Below are 20,993 nucleotides of genomic sequence, written 5' to 3' on the forward strand. Positions count from 1 at the left end.
AATTAATTTTTAAATTGAATTGCATATTAACACCTTAACCTTCAGTTCAAGAGGTGCTCAGAAGTCAGTTTATTATATAAGTCAATGGGACAATTGGTATGAAGTACTACTCAATCTAATAATTGCAGAACTGTCTCCGTCCATAACAATATTGGGTTTGTACAACTTTATGACAAATATGATGTGGTTCAATGAACAGTTACATTGTAAGACTCCAGAGTCTTAGGTCCAGTTGACTCTGCTCCTAACACAATCACACAGAATCGCTGAATTGTTGAGGTAGGACAGGACCTTTGGAGATCCAACTCCATGCTCAGAGCAGGGTCAAGTAGAGCAAGTTGCTGAGGGCTGAGTCTCGTTGGGGTTTAAGTGCCTGCAAAGATGGAGACTCCACAGCCTCTCTGAGCAACCTGCTCTAGTGTACAAACACCCTCAACTTCTGTTACATGCTCAGAAAGTGATCTTGGAGCTATGTGGCACTGCCTGCTTTTACCCATATTACCCATGACATCTGGATTATAAACTGTTCAGAGCAAAACCCATCTTGTATGATGTAATTGCATAGCACAAAGCTCATGGCAATAGTAGGAGTCCTACAAGAAATGCAAATAAGAGTATCTGCCTAGAAAATCATTCAATTTGAAGGCTAAAGTGAAAAAAGACACATCCCAAATCAATATATATCACAATGTCTTGGGGAAGTAATTTGATTCTTTTTGAAGTTCTTTCTGATGACAGTACTTCTTTCCCTCTTCATTTCCACCCTATTAAAAAGCTCATTTTAGAATCTCAACACATGGCTTTAGTCTCTTTACCTGATGGTTCATGCTTATTCCACTACCTCATTATTAACTTTGGGGTGAAAAACAATGGAGTGAAGGAAATCATGTTGCAGCAGCAGAACTGTGGACTGGAGGCACCAATTCATACATCATTAGTTGAAAGGGACAAAAGAGTAAGTGTTACTGTCTTCAGATACAGCAACCCAGACCCTGGCTATGACAAGAAAGAAGACTTGCAAATAACGAATCCTTATGAGAACAAAATACCATCATGGGATGAAGGTTATGAGAGCTCCACCATTATTTATGCAGAAGAAAACCAACACGCTTGTTCTTGAATGATCTCAGATTAATTAAATAATCTGCAGGAAATTTCCAACATAATCTAATTGCTTATGCAGTGTTTCTTTTTCATGTGTGTTTCTAACTACACAGTCAGTTAGTAAGAACCTTTTTCCCTTTGAATAGTGATAAAAAATTCAACACCTATGCCAGTCTAGCAAAGACAGTATTTCTTTCATTTCCAGCTATCACATAACAAGGCAATGATAAAGTACAGTATCTTTTCCTCCCAGCACAAGAAAATACATTTCCAAAGACAAAATCAGAATAATTTGACTTTGAAACTTTTTTTATCTATGTTTATATTCTATGTGTTCAACACAAATCTCTCAACTGAATGCAGTAAGAACTAAATTGTGCCTGTCTTGCTTCATGAGGGTGGGGCATACTTCTTTCTTTAAATTCAGTGCAAGTGCCTATCTGAGAGTTTTCCCTGGGATAAGCTGGGGTTCTGTGGTTGACCCTCAAAGATTCCTGGAGACTGTGGACTTGACCTACAACTTACAGGAGCAAAAATTTTGAACTGAAATCTTGATTGAATCTTTTGCCTTCAAGTCATTAGATTTAGGTCATTATATCAGCTGAAGCTTCTTTTTTTCTGAAAAAGTCATCCGAGAACAGACCTTCAGCATCAGAGACCTGGCAATACAGTGCAGTCCTATTCTGTGAGCTACTATTGATGGAAGCACCTGTGCAGAAATGTTCTTATTGAGTCTAATGTACAACCATTAGCATGACTGTGCATGCAGCCATGTTCTGAGAATAACGCCAAAACTGCACAATAACGTAATTCAGCCTCCTTGAATGCACTTTTGTTTATCATCCCAATTCCAAAGCAAAGCTCATCACGTGCTTTTAAGCATGCGTGCACCAGCTCCAGAACTATATAACAAAAGTGAATTAAACATTGGTGATGAGTTTTTATGAGGACACTATGCATATGCATGGTGGCGCAAATGCCTTTATGTCACATCATCTGGAGCACACACACTCTGGGTGTAGGGCAGAGAGAAGGAGTTATCATCAGCCTCTAAGTTCACCCTACTATTCAAGTTTTTGGAGTATTTATATATCACTTTGGAATGAAGCCCTGGTAATTCAAAAACATTTTTACCACTAACCTCAGTGTGGTAATTCAAAAACATTTTTACCACTAACCTCAGTGTGATGATACTTTTATCTAAACATGCATCCATCACCAGATAATCTTTCAGTACAACCAGCTTTTGGAAGCAATCTGAATGTTTTTGCAGTTGTGAAAAGCATCCACAACAGGGAGTCAAGACTAGCTGGATCCTGGTCCTCAGCACCCTCTGACTGGGCAGGGGATGCCCTGTCCCTCCAGCTGTCATGGGGAAGCACAAGTCAGCAACTCTCTTGAATTTAAAAGCTTGGTAGAGCAATGGAAATAAGACATCATCCTCACCCGACTAAGTTCTCTAAAGCTTCAGGCTTACTAAGGGAAAAAAGTTGAGAATTTGGCCAGTTCAGTGCTTCGGCATGACTTGCACTGAAGTGCTAAATTGACTGAGGTGTAAGTCTTTCCTACAGTTTTGCTCATGCTCGGCCTCTGAGCAGTGACAAGCAGTGGGTGAGTTTGTGCAGGTATTATTTTAGAGCTGTTTTCTCTAAACTCCTCACTGCACCATGCTTTAAAAGTTATGGAAATGTATCTACAAAACATGTAACCTTTTATAAATTTCCATGGTGATGTCTGCGTGAAAATACGCTACTTCTAACTTCAGAAATATTTGTTAATTTTCATGACAAAAAGTCTTTGCAATCACATTAAGCACAAGAATTTTGACACGGAAAGGTGATTCCTCTCAAAGAGATGAGAGTGGTGTGCAAATAAGGTTCTGAATGGACATGCTGTCACAATTTTATGTGGAACATGAACAATACATCCCTAGATTAATATGCTTACACTTTATCTTTTATAAGTTCATAAAATATTCATCTTCTTTCCCAACTACGCTGTGAGATCAATCTCAGCAGCACTGTTAGTTCATACGAAACGTAAAATGAAACTGATTATAGACATGAAAGAGGAAAGTCTCATTTTGGTCTAATCCAAGGGAAATGAAAACGAAACAAGGAAAAAAGAATTCAGAGAATAGGCCTTTTGTAGTTTGTTAATCTAAGATATCATCACATAAGAGCAGTAACTAAATCTTTATAGCTATTTTAATGGTGAGATAAATCACTGAATGCTAAACATTATAATGGGAAATGAAGATACTAGAAATTCAAACTCAGCGAAAGATACAGGCTAATCCACATTATTCAACGCAGTAATAGCCTAGTGCTATCCAAGGAGGCTTACCAGCGGGTACAGGATAATGTAAGCTAGCGAGCGCACAAACTGGTGCCATGGCGGTGGAGGAGTCGCCATTCCAAACCCAGGCAGCTACCCAGCCACTTCATTTGGTATTTTTCAGAATCCCAGCCACCACGGCCCTGTGTGCTGCGAGGATCTCAGCAGCAGTAATTCACTGTGCGAGCCTCTCACTTCTCTTTCCATTTGCAGTAACAGATATTTGTAGGTTTGCTATCTTTCTAGTGTCAGGCCAAATGTAAAGGATTATTTTCTGCTAGGGTATTCTGTGCAGTTTTGTTCCTGTCTTATGCTGTCTCCTAGTGTGGGTATTTACTGGGATGCAATTTAAACTTGCATTTCTGTGGAAAGAGGCCATCATTTGTTTATTTTAATGGCTTTTACCAAATTTATTTTGACAGCCTGTCTCCCAGAACTTTGTCCCTGAGGAAGTTTTTGACCTCCAACAAGTTTTCTATATCTCACCTTAATCAACTCGTGAGCAGCTAGCAAGAGCAGCACAGGAAGTATATAATACTGAGGTTTGATAAGAAAAAAGAGAAAGGAAACTAGAAAAGATCACATTTAAAACAAACACCAATACAGAGATGATCAGGAGAGAACAAAATGTCTCCTGCAATCTTACAAACTCATTGTGAACTATACTATTTAGATGAAGTCCTCTCTTTAATTTTTCCTTGACCCCCAAAGGCTGCATTTCTTTTTCAGTACAAGCATGGAGACTATTTTCTCCATATCAGAAGTGATCAGATTTGCCCTCTGCAAGAGCTATTGCCACAAGAGAAATCCTTTAACGGGTTGATAAAGCTGAGTATTTCCCATTACTTTCCATTCTAACCAGATATACGTTTTACAAAGTTTTGAAGTCTACAATTAAATACTAGATTATTTTGAAGCACTGATGCCCAAAACTATGGAAGGTTTTGGTCTAAGAAAAAAAAAAAATATTCTATGGCTCTGTAGTACAATAAAACATGTATTTTTTATAAAAGCTTTCAGAATTCGGAGGACTTGGGAAAAGAGGTTTTAGATAAACAACCTGAGGTTTTAGCCTTTCTGAAGCAAAAGTTCTCAAAATCTGAAGCCAGAAAATTGGAAAAGATTATAATAGTAAGAATACTAGGCTCATACTAGTAAAACTAGGCTCATAGAAGACATGAGTGGCAGTAGTAAATATCGTAACAAACTTTTAGTGACTTTTGATGAAATTTGCAACTGCAAAGGCTAGGAATTTGCAGTTTTTATCCAAAGAAAGAAAGGACTTCTTAGAATCTTCTCAGAATCCCAAGGAGAACATTTAAAATTCCAAGCAGAAGACAGTGAAATCAGCTAAGACACTCTGGAGCTCCACTGGTGGCAAGATTAGTTATTACAACCTTTCCAGGCAACCAAGGGCATAGGCAAAATTTTTGTGAATTTGGATTTAAACATCTGAATTCTGCCCAAGTCCTAGACGGATAAATGTCCTGTGGTGGAGTTAGGCTGTAGTGTTGAGAAGCCTCATGTACGAATAAGGCTGTTGGGTAGCTGACCTGCTAAATAGAAAACTGTGAGAGAAAAGAGGAATTATGGCCATACTAAAATGGAAAAAAAAAAAGAGCTGGCAATGTCATGTAGTTAGCATTCAGTCACACAGGATGCTAGGTGCCGAAGAAGGAAATTTAACATCTTCTGAGTTCAAGTCCAATGTTACAACAACAATTACAAGGTAGAGAACTCAATTCCTGCACAAATAATAGGCACATTTAATACATTATTTTCTATTAGAGGAATTCACTTATCCAGAAATGTGGCATACTGAAAATACAGACAGAATTCAGTTTCTTTTTTCCTGAATCTGTAGTGTTACAGTAGGAAGGATTACTTTCCAGCAACAAAATACATTTATTTACTGAAGTCTCACACTTCAGCTTACTCATGTGCTCAACTTGACTCCCAGAAGTACAGAGAGTTACTGGTTCCTCTGTTTACAGGCTCAGATTTAAAGGAATAATAAAAGGCATTTGTGTTGTATTTGGTGAATGTGTTTCATTGTGTGCTGTTGTTACTTTTACCCATAGGAAATCCCTTGTGTTAGATACCCTTCCATTAACACTTGGGACCAGTTCATGCCCTCCTGGGATGAAACCCAACAGAAAGGACTAACAGAAAGGTCTTGGCAAACCACAAAGTCCTTTTCAGGCTCTTCAGGGGCCAGGCAGAAAATCTGCAAACCCGCCCCCTCAGCCACATGTTGGGACACTTGCTCTGTCAGTGACAAGGATAATCTTGTTTTACAGCTATGCCTCTATCACTGTAAAAATGAAACAAAGTTGTCTGAAAGAGTGTAGCTGCTGTAAAAGGACCTGATAGGAGGTTTAATTTCCTCAGAACATATTTTCAAGTAGGAGACCAAAAAAAAAACATGCATTTCCATTAGTGTCATTACTGCCCTAGACCCCAAGAACATAAACCAGTGATGATATGATGGCAAGACTTTATCCATACATAGTCAACCCCAAACTCTAAAAAATTATGCCTGCTATAAGAGAATGCTGCAGAGAAATACGGCATCCCTCTGTCATCCTTTAATTACAGTATCCTTCACTCTATCCTGCTCTTGACAGGTATGACCTGCCATTTCACCCATCAACTTTTGTTCATGTCTGAACCTGAAAACTGCCATCCTTTCCCAATATGAAGATCAACTAACATGCAGCTCTCTTTTGGGAAAACTGCTAAGGCTCCTTCCATGTACCTCCACTGCTCTGCCAAACTGCGGATGCCTGTGCTGGGGTCTGGATCACATTGCTGCCCACCTTCAGAAGGCAAAGTTAACGCAACTGGACCATCGCTTCTGGCAGCTCTACAAGGTATTATTTCAGATGAATACAACTATCTAAACCAGTTAGAAATGAAGAGTTCATTCAGCTTGATTTGTCCACAACACGTGCTAAATCAGAAATGCTCTGACTTGTAGGCCCTTTAAAACGGGAGTTTGTGCCACCACTTATTTAGCAAGGCATCTACCTATTACCTAGTATTAATGTCATCTGACTTAAAATGCTAATGAGCATGTCAAAAATTCTGACCAATAAATTATCAGAGACCCCTAAGAAATTGGAAAAAAACACCCACAGGATTCCCTTCCCCCATCTCCTATGACTACTTCAAATATTTCCTGACACATTTTTTAAAAGCTGCGTTTTTGGCAGATGTCCTAGTGTTGTACATATATTGTGGTGAACATGGAGTTAGTTAGAAATTTACTTTTAATTATCAGACAAATCAACCACTGCAGTACTATACTAACAGAATGATTATAAACTTTAAATGAAGAAATGGAGACCACTTTAGTACACTGGGCTTTAGTAGGGCAGAGGACTCTGCAAAGAAGTGACTGTGGAAACATTTGGGAAACTGAAGGATAACAAGCTGTTATGTCTCTTAAGTCCTCTTTTTTAGTCATTCGCTTCCTACCCCACTTTTGAACTAAAAAGCAAGGCAAAACGCAAGGGCAGGGCTACAGACAGAAACAAACCTACTGACTCTTACTCTCTTTCCAAGTGCCTTAGCCCATTTCTGTCCAGACCAGAGACCCTGCTCCTAGTGGCAGCAGGACACACCTGATGGTCTTTGGAAAAGGAGACCATTACTGTAATCCTCTTAGTACCTTCCAGTCAAAGTACCTTTCCAGTTCCCCTCCCATCTTCAGCTGTCTGTGCTTATGGATCCCTTATTTGCAGTTTTGTGGGGTCCTGGTTTGGGTTTTTTTAATTCTTTAATCCCACTTTTGTGAAGCCCCTCCCATACACAGCTTTGCACCACTGGCCAGGACCACACAGCGGAGCAGGTGAAATGACTCGCAGGATACAGACTTTAGTAACTTCTCATTGCTTTCTTCCCCTTTGCATGTGCCTATTCCACCTCTGAGTGCAGGAGGATGTTAAAAAAGTAATTCTGGGAGAACATGAACTGAAGAACCCTGGTTTCCCACAGACTTATACTGAGGCTGATAATGAGCTGTAATTGAAACTTTTCTCATTACGAAGACATTTATATGGTCTCTCAACCATGTGAATCACTGTTTAATAAGAGGCAAGTTCATGTTACAGCCTTTGGGACATTTACAGGATCTCTCAGCCCTACCCAGCTGCCTATTTTCATGAAATATCTTAATTATATTTGAGATAGATGTGGGTGAAACTGCCCAACAGCTTCAAAAGTTATTGGAGGAGTAAAGGAGACATAGCCAAGCATGATCGCATAAAGGCCTGTTTCCATAGGAACCTAGAGGGAAAACAGCAATACAATTTGTGAAAAATTTCATTGCCGAGTCACTTTAATTGGAATTTTAAAAATATCTGACCAGCTTTAAATCACGTGCTGTAACACACGCTACATTTCTCCCGCCTTCCCCCATTCAGTACCCTGTCTGCGGACCCCTGCCTTCACGTATCCTGCTCTCCTATGTCCCGCAGGCACAAAAACTGTGCTTAAAAGTCAGGAGGTTGCTCTGCCTGTATTTTGTCAATCTCCCCTTCGGATGGAAACTATTTTTTCAGGCAAGGCAAGCTTCTCAGAAAGACATGCCAACTGCTACACTCCGCTGCTCGCACACGTGTTAGGCATATGACAGAACTAAATAAAGGGAGAGCCCACAGGAGGAGCGGGTTACAGCATCACCTGCTGCACAAAATGCACCCGAGTCCTGGGGCAGAGCGAAGCTATGGGGGTTGCAAACGTCGGTCTTTGGCCGCTAAGGTCACTTGGGGTTTAAGGGCAAGGAGCAGATGGCAACCTGAGTGAGGGTGGTGAACATCTGGCGGGTGACGGTAAGTAGATTTTACAGAAAAAACCGTCACCCTTCTCCACGCTATACCCTTTTCGGGTGCATCACCCGTCTGGGCTATCAGCCCCCGTCTCCCGCGGCCACGGAAATTATGCCCACGTACAACTTAATAAACCGAAGCGTGAGACCCCCGAAGGGAGGGAAACCGCTCTGCGAACGTTCGCGACGCCGAGATCCTCGAGGGGACCGGCCGCCACTTGTTCGTTCCGGCCACCGCTCGAAGCCCGCCAGCCGCTGGGTCCTTCCCCGCCGGGAGCAGAACTCCCGGACCGCAGCGGCCCCCTCCCGCTCCCCCTCGGGCAGGCTTCCCGCGCTCCGGCAGACCACCGACGCGGGGGCCGCCCGGCATACGTATGCTCGGGGCGCCGCGGTACGGCTGGGGGCTCGGCCTGCCCCGCAGGAGCGGGGGGGGGAGCCCGGCCGGGAAGCCCCCGAGGCGGCCGGGCAGGCGGCGAGGGGCGGCCGGGGCTCCCCGCGCCATCTTGCCCCCGCGCGCCCCCTCTCGGCTGAGGGGGATTGGGGGGGGGACGGGACCGGGCCGGGGGTCGCCGCTGTCGCCGGCTGCCTTCACCACCACCCCCCCCCCCCGCCCGGGCCGCTCTCCCTCCGCCTTCTGCCGGCCGTGCCAGGCAGCCTCTCTCTCGGCCTTCACTACCGGGTCAGGCGAGGCGGGAGCGGCGAGGCAGCGCCCGCCTCGCTCCGGCACCGCCGCCGCCGCCGCCACCACCCCCCCCCCCCTCCTCCTCCTCCTCCTTCTCCTCCTCCTCCTCCTCCTCCCGCCGCCGCGGCCCTCCCCTCCCTCCTCCCCTCCCTCTCTCCCTCCCTCCCTCCCCGCTGCCAGTTTCTCTACAACTAGTACATCCACGCACAGGCAGGGTCCCGGCCGCCGCGGCTGCCATGGATATCAGCTAAAGCCGGACGGAGAGGGCAGCGCGGCGCTCCCCGACCCAGCTCCCGAGCCCCGCGGGGCCGCCGCGCCCTCCCTCCCGCCGGCCGGCAGCAGCGGCGGCCGCTCCCCGCCCGCCCCGAGCCTGCCCCGGAGGAGCCCGGCTGCCCCGGGGACGGGGTGGGGGGAAGAGAGGCAGGGAGGGAGGGAGGGAAGAAGCACGGAATACCGGGAGGGAGTCGGGCAGAGCATCCCCACGGCAATGTCCAAGGGCTTGAAGAAGAAAAGCCACTGGACGAGCCGAGTCCACGAGATCGTGATCGTGAGGAACCCGGAGGGGCAGCTGGGCTTCGAGCTGAAGGGGGGCGCCGAGAACGGGCAGTTCCCCTACCTGGGGGAGGTGAAGCCCGGCAAGGTGGCCTATGAGGGCGGCAGCAAGTTAGTGCCGGAGGAGCTCCTGCTGGAGGTGAACGAGACCCCCGTGGCCGGGCTCACCATCAGGGATGTGCTGGCCGTGATCAAGCACTGCAAGGACCCCATCCGGCTCAAGTGCGTCAAGCAAGGTAAGGCGGGGACGGACCCCCCCCCCCCAACCTTTGCCCCCCGGGGGGCCGGGGCAGGTCTGGGGGGGGAGCGGTGGGGACCAACTTTGTTGCTGCAGTTTGACTTTCCCCCTCCCCGCCGGAGCCGCCCCCTCCCCGCCGGCGGAGGCGGGGGGGGGGGGGAAGGATGCGAGCGGCGCTGCGCGGTGCCCGCAGCCGGGCGAATTAAATGTGCGTCAGTGACAGCGCTTCGCCATGCCGCGGGAGGGGACGGGGGGACGGCGGCAGCGCCGCCGGGCAGCCACCCCCCCGGTATCCCCCGTGCGGGGCCGGGGCGCCGCCCGCCGCGCCCCGCCGGCACCGTCCGCCCCTGCGGGTGCCGCTGCCGGCAGTGGGGCCGGAGGAGCGGGGCTCGCTCTCGGCTTTGCTGCGCTCCGGGCGCCTGGGCCGTGGGGGCAGGGGCTGGCCGCGGCGCGCCGGGTCCCCGGCGGCGTTAAGGGCGGCTTTAGCATCTCTTAAGTGTCATTAGCGGAAAAGTCATTCATTTGATCCCCGGTGAAAACGATCGCCTAATCCTAGGGCGCGGGGAGCTCGGCAGAAGTGGGAGGGAGAGGCAGAAAGAAACTTGGGAGAGAACGGTCTACTTTCGCCTCTCCTCCGTTTCTCTGATTTATTTTTGAAGGACTGTAATAGGTTAATGCATTTCCAGGAAAGTCACTAGTCGAGAAAAGACGCCACAGATGCTGTTTACGTGTTTGTCTCCGTCCTCTTTAAACTGTGCCGAGTTGGGCTGTCTGCAGCTGAACGCTCCTGAGGAGGTTTCTGCTACCCCGGCAGCGTTTCTGAAGCGCAGGAGCTGTGAGCTGCTCTGGGAACCGAGTCTGTGGGTGCTCCTTGGACGTGGAGGGTGCAGCGGCTGTCCGCGTAGTGCTCAAGTACGCGTCTCAGCCGGGCGCTAAGCTCAGCCTTTGAAAACTTGGGGGATTTCTGCGGTGGGAAGATTTTCGATGCCGTGCATCGGAGACGCTTGTGCTCTGTTACTATAGCCAGCAGCCTTTGCTCAGAGGACATACAGGAGAGTTCCTCTGACGTTTGGTATCATTTTGTAATTTAACTTCCTCATTGTAATTGGTGGTGTATTGTCTAAAGTGTCATTTGTGATACTTCTGAATGCTTGAAGGATGTGCCGATCACTAGTTTATCCCCAACTGACAGAATCAGTAGAAATAATTTGACTTTCACTCAGGCCTTCAGAATGTACTTCATGACACATTCAGTTATCTACGTAAGGTCAAACCTCTAAATACAGATATGATCAGGGATTTTTCTATTTGTCCTTTTGGGTAGGTTGTGCAATATGTTGTAGATTATGTCTTGCTAGTCAGGCAATGCAGGGAGACACAATAGTTTATTTGATAAGTGAAGATTAGGAAAGAGTATAATGGATTCTGTCTTGCAGTACAGTGTCATCTCTGGGCACCTGAACTCCAGGAAACCTGCTCTGTAGTTTCTTCTTTTTATTAATAATTTTAGTGTGAGTGGTCTTACTGTGGTGGGATTCAAAAAGAAGCAGCAGTGGAAGTGTCAGGAAGGGTACATTGTTAAGTTATTTGAATTCTTTTTTTTTTTTTTCCAGAAATCCTATAGATGCTTTACAGTAATGCCAATTTAAGGTTACGTTCATTTACTACATGAAACAGTCTCTGTCCCACCTCTTCACTGTTTTTCTAATATTTCTCTTTAAGTCAAAGCAATCACCAGTGATTCATTAATGTGTGCACCCTTAATAAAGATATCTGTCATACATGCATTAGGGACATTAGTCAGGCTTTTCGTCCGTGGATTACTGCAGGTTTCTTGAAAGAGACATAGAGGATGAATTCTAAATTCCGCCTAGTTTATATATATCTCTCTCTCTGAGGAGTTTTACTTCAGTATGTTAACACACTACACTTTTGATGCAAGTCGTCAAAGCACTGGCCAGATGACTGCGTGTTTGGAAGTGACAGTTCGGCATAGATTCTTGGACTGAGAGACTTCCTGGCTGGAATGATCTTTCTTGTGCTCCAGCATCCTTTACTTCGCCAAAGGGAGAGGCCTTCTGGATCCAACTTCCTATTTTTTAAAAAAAAGGTCAATGGTTTGTGTATTTTACCACCTGACTCCTCCTTCAGTGTAATTGTCTAATCTGTGCACCCCTTGGTTACAAAGCACAGACAGCAGGCATCTACGTTACAGTAACAAATTACTATTGCCTAACAGTACTTTGCAGCAGTGTGGAGGAGAGAAAAAACTGGCCACTAAAATCTTTATATGTTTTTGTAACTTTTGTTCTCCTTTTAATTATAAAACACCTTTAGTGTGCTGGAACAAGGTTAATGACTCCATTATCATAGTTTCCACACAATTTATCAATGATATCTCTGTAAATTAGAATAGCATGACCTTGAATGCACCATGTGACTGTAGCTGCTTCTTCAGTGCTGCCTAGGAATGAAGTCAGAGAGAGAAATGTGGAGGTAGGACATGACTATTTATAATGTGATGCTTAAGAGACTGTGAGTATTTCTCATTTGAAAGTTTTGATAATTCAGCAGTGAAAATTCACTTGTAGATGAAATCAGGGAATGGCTAATTCAGTTTGCAGGAATTAGCTTAGTTGTTTTGAAGTATGGAAAATAAAGGTGCTTTCATGATTTTTCATTACGTTGTGTTTGATTAAACACCCCCCTCTTGGAAATAATGAAATACTTCATCTTTATCACATCACGAGGTGCAATGCTTCTTTAAAAAAACACCAATGGAATATTGCTGTTTTATGTGAGCTGAACATCTTGAGCTAAAATTATTAACTTAGAAAAAACAATCATATAATGTAGGAGTTGCTGTATATCATGAGGAGGAGTAAACATCATGAGAAACTAATTAGCAGTTCCACGATATGAGCCGACATAGAACTCTCCTGACACCCAATAAATAAGGTTTTAATGCAGGAAATTATTGCCTGGTTTTGCATGGGGAGAAAAGATTGTAAGAACCATTATTATTATTATTTAATCTTCATTGTAAGAGCTCACAGAGAACTATTCCTTGGAGACTATTTCCTGTTTGGGTTTTTTTGTTAGGTTTTTTGTGAGCCACTTATTGTGCTACTGTTGGCAGAATCACAGAGATTCTCTTAAAACACATGTAAAGACCTTTGCTTTTTTGAATATATACCCTTTCAATAGGAGAATTTTGTACAGCAGTCAAATTAGTCAGGCATATTTGCAAATGTTGTGCATTCTGACCTTCTGCTCTCTCTGGTGAAGAGGAGACCCTTACTGTTTTTGAAATACATACTTCTGAGTTTCGTATGTGATGATTGTTACATGCAGAACAGTTTAGATTAAGTACTATCTTCTTCCTACAGATGCACAGATGCGTAGTTGTAAAAGTAGCAATGTGTTAAGGAAAGGCATCCTAATTTGGATAAGTAATCACATGGGGAAGAGTCATGTGAGGAGCAATGTTGTCTCCAGTTCCACTCTGTTCATCGCTGCTGTCTCAGATCCACAATATCTTTCTCCAGTAATTCCCAGCAGTAGGCGACACAGGTCCATGATGTGCACAGACTCCAACACAGCTTTGGTTTTAGTTTGAAGGGTTGCAGGAACAGCCCACTCAATTGTACTGCATAAACCAGGGTCTTTATTATTTGCATAGAGTTATAAACTTCCACAGATGCCCTCAGCAGAATCCCAATGAATGATCCAAAACCATGGATTTCAGACCTCAGGAGCATTGCAGCACATTTTGTCCTGGAGCTGCTGCCTGACACATCTCTTCCTCAAGGAAAATGGTTTGGACATACTAAGTAACCAGGTGATCTGACTAACTGAGCAATTTAATTTACTTTTAGAAGTATTTAGTGGTATAACCATATGAAATACGAATAACTTTGATATGTCATATTGATGGTTTCTAATGTCTCTGATTTGACTCTAAATCATCAGACTTTAAGCTTCAACCCATAATGCTTTAGCTCCTTGTGCAAAAAGGCATTTAATACACGTAATATAAGGAGGGACTTAAAACCAGTTTTACTTTCTCAGTCTAGTCATTTACTTAACAGTAAGCATACACTAAAATGTTTTGCTGACTATAGATGGACTTGGGCATAATTGCAAGTGCTTTCCCAGTCAGGAGATTTGGACCCTCATTAGGATGGTGACAAGAGTGGCTGTGTTTGGGCAGACCGCAGGTCTGCATTCTCTGTGTCCTATTCCCGGTAGTGGCCACAGTGGTTTCCCAGCAAAGAGTGAAAGGACAGGACAGTACTATCCCAGCACCCAGTGATTCGTGGCTCAGGAATTTAGTAGCCTTGTAGTTGTTTTGTCTTCTGTTTTTGTTTTTTTCTTAATGAGTTCATCCATGAGTTTTGCAATTAAAACTTGGCTTGCAGTTAAGTGTTTTTTTTCTTTAAAAGTTTGTGGCAAGCCTTTAGAAAGAGAAGTACAGGAATATTTTGGTTTTCCAAAGATTTTCCCTGCACATGTAAATACCATGTTGGCTAGTTAAAATGTTACTATTTTTGTACAGACTTCTTCATACACATATTCCTGTGTATAGTTATGTTTTTAAGAAATTTCTTTGGTTATTTAAGTTCATCAATAATTCTCTTCTACATTCATTAAAATATTCTGTGCATACAGATTGTCTTTTTGTGTTTTTTCTTCCTGGGTATCAATATATACTATCTTCCAAGATGTGAATGTTGGATAAAATTTTCTTCACTAATATAAGGAACAATATTTTACAATAGAAAGCTGCATGATTTTCCTGAAAAAAAAATAATCACAAGAGTCTTGCAAAAAACAAACCCAAGGAACTATGAAAACCTGCATGGTTGCACTTCTGGTATATAATGCAAAGATAGTCTTTGAAAATAAACTGTACTTCAGACCTACTCTTTTTTCCTAACTTGTGCTCCTTAGGATTTTACCAACTCTAGAAATTAAATTCAGAGTTCTCTTTTTACCATTACTTTATGTCATTGTTATGCTTGTCCATCTTAATTTAAAGACTATTGAAGCTGACTTCTGACTCATGTACCTGGTGATTTATTCTTCAGCTCCTCCAGAGAGATTGTGATGTTTCATGTCAGAAACTCTATGTGTTCACTGGCAGTAGAATTATATTCATCAGTCTTTTTCCTTCTCTGAGAGTTACAAATGTGCCATTAAAGGATGGGGCCATGACTTTGTTAGTGCATCATTTCCTTGAAGAAATGAAATAATTGAGAGTGCTCTGCTTAGTTCTGTTGTGTCCCATATGGTAAAGTTAACCTCACGCTAACACTTGTCCATCTGTTGATAATGTTGACATCACAGGAAAGTACTGGTATGAGGGGGTAAAATTGTGTCTGACTTATTTTACGCATCCTATAACCTCACCTGCATTAATTCAGCATTTCATGAAAGATATGGATTCAGAGCTTTTGCTTTCGGTGTGATCTTCTTGCTCTTTATAGATGAGGAGCTCCTTTCATGACATGAAAGAGTTGATAAATTATTCATCTACATTTTTTGTATACAAGAAGTGGTGTATACATGGAGAAAGTGCTCCTTCAGAAGGGATTAATGTGAGGAGGTGGTCATAACTGTGATTTAGAAAGGGTGATGGAAGGAAAGTGCTGCAGTAGTTGTAGAAGCAGATGTTTCTTGTTCTTCTCTTCCTCACAACGGTATAAACAAATTAAAAAAAAAAAGGAAACTTTTTTTGCTGGAGAGTATCAAGGCAAGGGTCAAAGAACACAGTGCTATTCCTTGACTGTGTTAACATTCTGGAAGTACTTCTTTTTCTTCCATACATATAATATGTGTTTATAAATATATGAGTATACATACACATCTGAAATTTTTTTTTTTTTTTGAGAGCTATGGGTAGGACTTTTTATCTGTAGGTTGGGAGTGTGTAAGACTTTGTGTAGTATTGCTACACAGTAATATAATGTATAATGATATTTATGGGCTACAGTACTAATCTAGAATGTTTTGCATACAAGTTTTGATATATATATATATATATATATATATATATGATAGTTACAGTGAACCCATTCACTCTGGTGGCCAAGCAATGTGCAGTATGGCACAGTATTCTGCAGTAGGAAATAAAATGGATCATAAACTTTAGAATAAGATTGACTAGATGCTTACCCATGCAGGTGCAGTCTATAGCGCAGAGTTTGAAGGTATTGATTTCTATAGCAAAGTGCCTGTCTTTGGGTTTTGTTGCTGAATGTCATTGCAATGCTGGCCTTAACTGAATTTTCTAAAATCACAGGGGCTGTGATCCCAACAGTATCTCTTCAGCACACCTAATCTGTTACAAATCAGCTTGCTTTCAACCTCATGGAAATCTATCCAGTAAGGTGGTGTAACAGTTTTTCTGGCCATTTGTATAGCTTTCTCACTGTAGGCTGAAGCTACCACTATGGAAAGAGGAATGGCAGACAGAAGCAAGAGAAAAGGAAGAGAGTGAAGGGCTTTAACAAAAATGAACTTTATCTAGAGTTCCTAAACTGTACAAAAATCCTCATTGGTAATTGATAATCTCTAAAACAGTTCTTATGGTTTGAATGTTCTTTTAACATTGGCCTAAAAAGTCTCATTTATTCAAACCTCCTATCCATAATTTGGACTCTTCACTAGAAGCTGAGTTGACAGAAGGCTGTTGTTTGTGTATATCTGCCATGTATTTACCCTTTTTATAGTGTATAAATGAACCACAAATGCATTATTTCTGAACTCTTAGTCAGCACATGCAGATTGCTAGGATCCAGACAGCTTAATCAAAAAGTATGTTGCTGTCAACACAGCACTTCCAGGTGTCTTCTATTTCATATATAGGTTATGATTAGTAATACATGAATAATGCTGTTTCACTCTGCTTATCAGCTTCAGACGTTTCTCCTGGATGTCGTTGATTATTTCTACAATGCATGAACTCAAGACGAAGGAAAGTAAGACAAGGAACAAAATGGAGAAAGTAAAATGTGGGAGAGAAAGTCCCAGGAAAAAAAATCTGAGATTCTTAAACTAAAATATTACTGGTTTTAGAAATCACATGTTCTGTCATATTCAAGAGAAACTGTACAGCCCTGGGGAGATTCTCCAGCACAGGCAACATGCATTTCCTAGGTCTGTCTTAGTTCCTCAAAATATGTTGGAATCACAGAATCATTTAAGTAGGAAAAGACCTTTATGATCGTCAAGTCCAACCATTAACTTAGGACTGCCAAGTCCACCACTAAGCCATGTCCCTAAGTGCCACATCTACATGTCTTTTAAATACCTCCAGGGATGGTGACCCAACCACTTCCCTGAGCAGCCTGTTCCAATGCTTGATAACCCTTTTGGTGAAGAAATTTTTCCCAATATCCAATCTAAACCTCTCCTGGCACAACTTCACGTCATTTCCTCTCATCCTATCGCTTGTTATTTGGGAAAAGAGACCAACACCCACCTCACTACAACCTCCTTTCAGGTAGTTGTAGAGAGTGATAAGGTGTCCCCTCAGCCTCCTTTTCTCCAGGCTAAACAACCCCAGCTTCAGCCTCTCCTCATAGGACTTGTGCTCTAGACCCTTCACCAGCTTTGTTGCTCTCTTTGGAGACTAAGGCTTCTTCCAGCCTGTCCAGATCCCTCTGTAGGGCCTTTCTACCATCAAGGAGATCAACACTCCTGCCCAACTCGGTGTCATCTGCAAATTTACTGAAGGTGCACTCAATATAGATAAAGATATTAAACAGAACTGGCCCCAGTACTGAGCCCTGGGCAACACCGCTTGTGATTGGCTGCCAACTGGATTTAACTCCATTCACCACAACTCTTCGGGCCCAGCCATCCAGCCAGTTTTTTACCCAGCAAAAAGTATACCTGTCCGAGCCATGAGCAGCCACTTTCTCTAGGAGAATGCTGAGGTAAAGCTGGCTCTCTAAAATACCCACAATTGACTCATTCCAATGAAAAAATGGTATTCCTTCTTCTTTGGCTGAAATCACAAGTTGTTCTTAATGCATCTATGTTTCTGTCCCAAGTTCCCACCAAAGCAGGGTGAAACAATGGTGCCCCCTGAGAAATGGGGGAGAAACACATATTTGTGTTGGATGACACATATTTGTGTAGGATGACTTTTGTACGTGTGTGACAGTCTTACAAAAATGGAGATTTACCAAGTAGTGTTTAGTTACTGTCATGCCAGAACTGCATGCTGGGTCCCTTGCTGCTGATGCGGCACCTTGACCTCCCTGGCTCACTTTCTGCATCCCCCTTCTCTGGTACCAAAATGCTTGTGGTGTCATTGACCTTCAGAAGTAATGCTGGCCCACAAACACAAAGTAACTTCTACGCCTTTCTTTTCAGACATCTGACCTTAGGAAGCAAGGGTTACAGGTCAGGTGTTCAAGACCATGTGAAAATGAAGAAAAAACCAAGCATGCATGTGTTTTATGGTTTGCAGACAAAATGGAGTGGCTATGTCCACTACCAGAGAATAATCTATAGGTGAAATAATGCCTCCTTATATTTCTATATCACATTTTTCTGACTCTCTTGAATCAATCATCCTTGGTTCAGATCAGTGTACTTAAAGGAGTTCCCCCATATACCTTTTCTTTCTTACAAACCATGGAGCCCTACTTGCCACCAATGTCCTTCTATCTTGCCTGCTCCACAGCTTTTCTGCTACTGAAGCATCTTTGTTTAGGGCTTCCTGTGTCGCTGGAATTCACCTTGACCCTTTCAAGTAGTGTGTCTTTCAGGGCTGGCACTAGCACCAACTAGTTTATTCTGCCAGTAAGATATTTCTACCCTCTATGCTCAAATTTACTTCAGAAAGCATGCAGGAACTTGTTCTGACCCAGAATTTTGGCATTCCATGATTCCAGATCATTCCTGTTCTGATGGGAGCAAGCCTGGTGTAACAATCTCCCATTGTCCCTGGTCTGGGAGATACGTGACACAGCCTTGACAACATATGGTAGCCTCTATAGCTAGTGATGGCAGTCATTTCACTGAATTATCCAGAATTAAATTGTTCACAGAGTCCCCAGATTATCACACTGGGGGCCAGGGTTTTCTTTTGGAAGTCTGTTAGGTTAGACACTGAGGACAAAATTGAGATCACTCGCTATCTACAGAGTCATAGCAAGTTTGTTTGTTTGTTTTTAAAAACTCAGAATAGAAGAAATATTGTTTCCTCAGTATGCAAAATAAAAAGAAAAGAAAAAAGCTAGAAATAGATTTTAGAGTTATGAGTAGTGCTGATAGATTTGCTATGAATAGCAGAACAACTAGAAAATAATAGTAGGAATGTAATGAGCAAAATTTTCTACACTGTATACTAGCAAGTAAATTGTATAGCTGTGTTAATGGAACATTAGTATCCCAGAGTGGAAATCCTTTCTGGAAACAGGTACAAGTCATCTTTTATTACTTACTTATTTAAACTTGGTATCTTCATATCTCATGTTGTCCTTGCATTTGTCAAAATGAAATGTGGAATATGATTTGTTAAATTGCACATTTTATGGTGGTTTTTTTTAAATAAAAAAATCTTCCAGCTTTGTTTCCTTCATGGCAATCATGAATTAATCTGCATATTTCTGATAAAATATATCCATTTCATAAAGCCACACCTAACTCTGCTATGGAAGCTGAAAGGAAACAAAATTAGGGCATCAGTCTCATTCCAGTACATCCATTTCACATGCAAATTCTTATAACACACATATTTTTTGTTTGTTTGATTTTAAACTCAGATTGAAAACTGAGGAATGGTCCTGTTTGTACCCCATATGAGTTATACTGAATAGTTTCTAATGTGTTGCATTCACATGGCTGGTTCTTTAACTAGTATGAAATGAAATGAAATGAAATGGCTGTGTTAGTTTCTGTTATTTCCTTGCTAAGCCCTTCTTTGTGCTAAATCTGCATTAATAAATGTCACATAAGCCTCTCTTACACTTCCAAAATAGTATGTTAGTATAAACAAGGATTAATCCCATTATATTTTAATTCTCTGTCCTTGTATTTTTATAAGAACAGCATTTTGTATTTCAAAGTGTTGCAGAGTCCTGTTGCAAACTTAATAAGCTTATGGAGCACCTAGGTGCTCCATCATTGAAGTGCAATCCTTATGGAGTGGGAAAGGCAGCAGCTGCTAAACTCTTGTAGCAGATTGGGGCAGGAGGTGAACACTTTTTCAGTTTAAACTATTGCTTGTTTTGGTTAGGTAAAGTGTAATTCCCCTCCAATTTTCCTGCACAGCCACTACACTATTCTTTTGCAAAACTCTCCTTGAAGGTCAGTTCTGCTGAGATGCCTACTCTGCGCTTGACAATATTAGGTGGTGTGCTGTGAGTCCTGTTCATTATATTGACAGTGATTGTTTTTGCTGGTATTTCTGATTTCTCTTTCCGTGTGGGTTTGTTGTATCTGCCTGTTGTCTCATGCACAAAGTCTGAAACCTTTTGGTGAGAGGAACTACCTTTTTGTTATAGCAACTAGCATGACAATTTCAAGTTGGGAGTCTCTAGTTTCTATGGCAATGTAAGGAAGTATTCACATTAAATACAGTTAGCCATAATGACTTCCTTGGTGATACTTACTGGAAATATTCTGTATAATTTTAACGTAGGATCTGTAACTAAAATTGACAATATTTCAGTCTTGGTGATAGAAGCTGTGAAGTGGACAAAAGTTCAGCAATATAATTTAAAAGAAAATGCCTGGTTATGACTAATGTGGAGCTTCTGTTATTGGTAGCACTGGTCTGTTGTCTCATAGTCCTTCCATTACAGCTACGGCTAGTGAAGCCTGTTCAAAAAGCCGTAGCTATACTGTATACAGAGAATAAATTTCCCAAAGAATTCAGTTTTTCTTTTTATTATCTGCTCCATTTACTTGTGGAAGAACATTTCCCCTCTGTAAACTTCTAGAAGAATTACTGGAATTTCTGATAGGCCAATAAAAAGAGCTTTTTCAACACTCACTCTATTTGGTCATTTTCCAGTAAAAATAGCATAAAAGATTTCAGGAAAAGAATGCATCACAGCACTGGAGGTTTTGTTGCGAAAATAAAGTGAAATCAAGATGTTGGGTTTTCTTAATTAAAATTAAAAGTCAGTAATTGAAATATTAATTAAAAGGTCTTCTGGATTCATATTTATGTTGAGTTTTTATGTTATGCCTGTGGTACTTATGTACTGAAATACTCTTCAGAACAG

General features: G+C 42.3%; 1 protein-coding gene across 2 annotated transcripts in view; it reads left to right on the forward strand.

The window, feature by feature from the left end:
• Nucleotides 1-9,157: 9,157 nt before the first annotated feature.
• The window catches only part of MAGI2 (membrane associated guanylate kinase, WW and PDZ domain containing 2), a 761,840-nt gene continuing 750,004 nt past the window's right edge, over nt 9,158-20,993 (forward strand). For both annotated transcript variants that reach the window (XR_012650015.1, XM_075024752.1), the window contains exon 1: nt 9,158-9,742. Coding sequence is in view for 1 of the 2 variants with exons in the window: in XM_075024752.1 (XP_074880853.1) it covers nt 9,442-9,742 (301 nt within the window). In the remaining variant the exon portion in view is untranslated. The remainder of the gene's footprint in view (nt 9,743-20,993) is intronic.

Source organism: Buteo buteo, chromosome 4 (genome assembly GCF_964188355.1).
Source record: "Buteo buteo chromosome 4, bButBut1.hap1.1, whole genome shotgun sequence".
In the NCBI taxonomy this organism is placed as follows: Eukaryota; Metazoa; Chordata; class Aves; order Accipitriformes; family Accipitridae; genus Buteo; species Buteo buteo.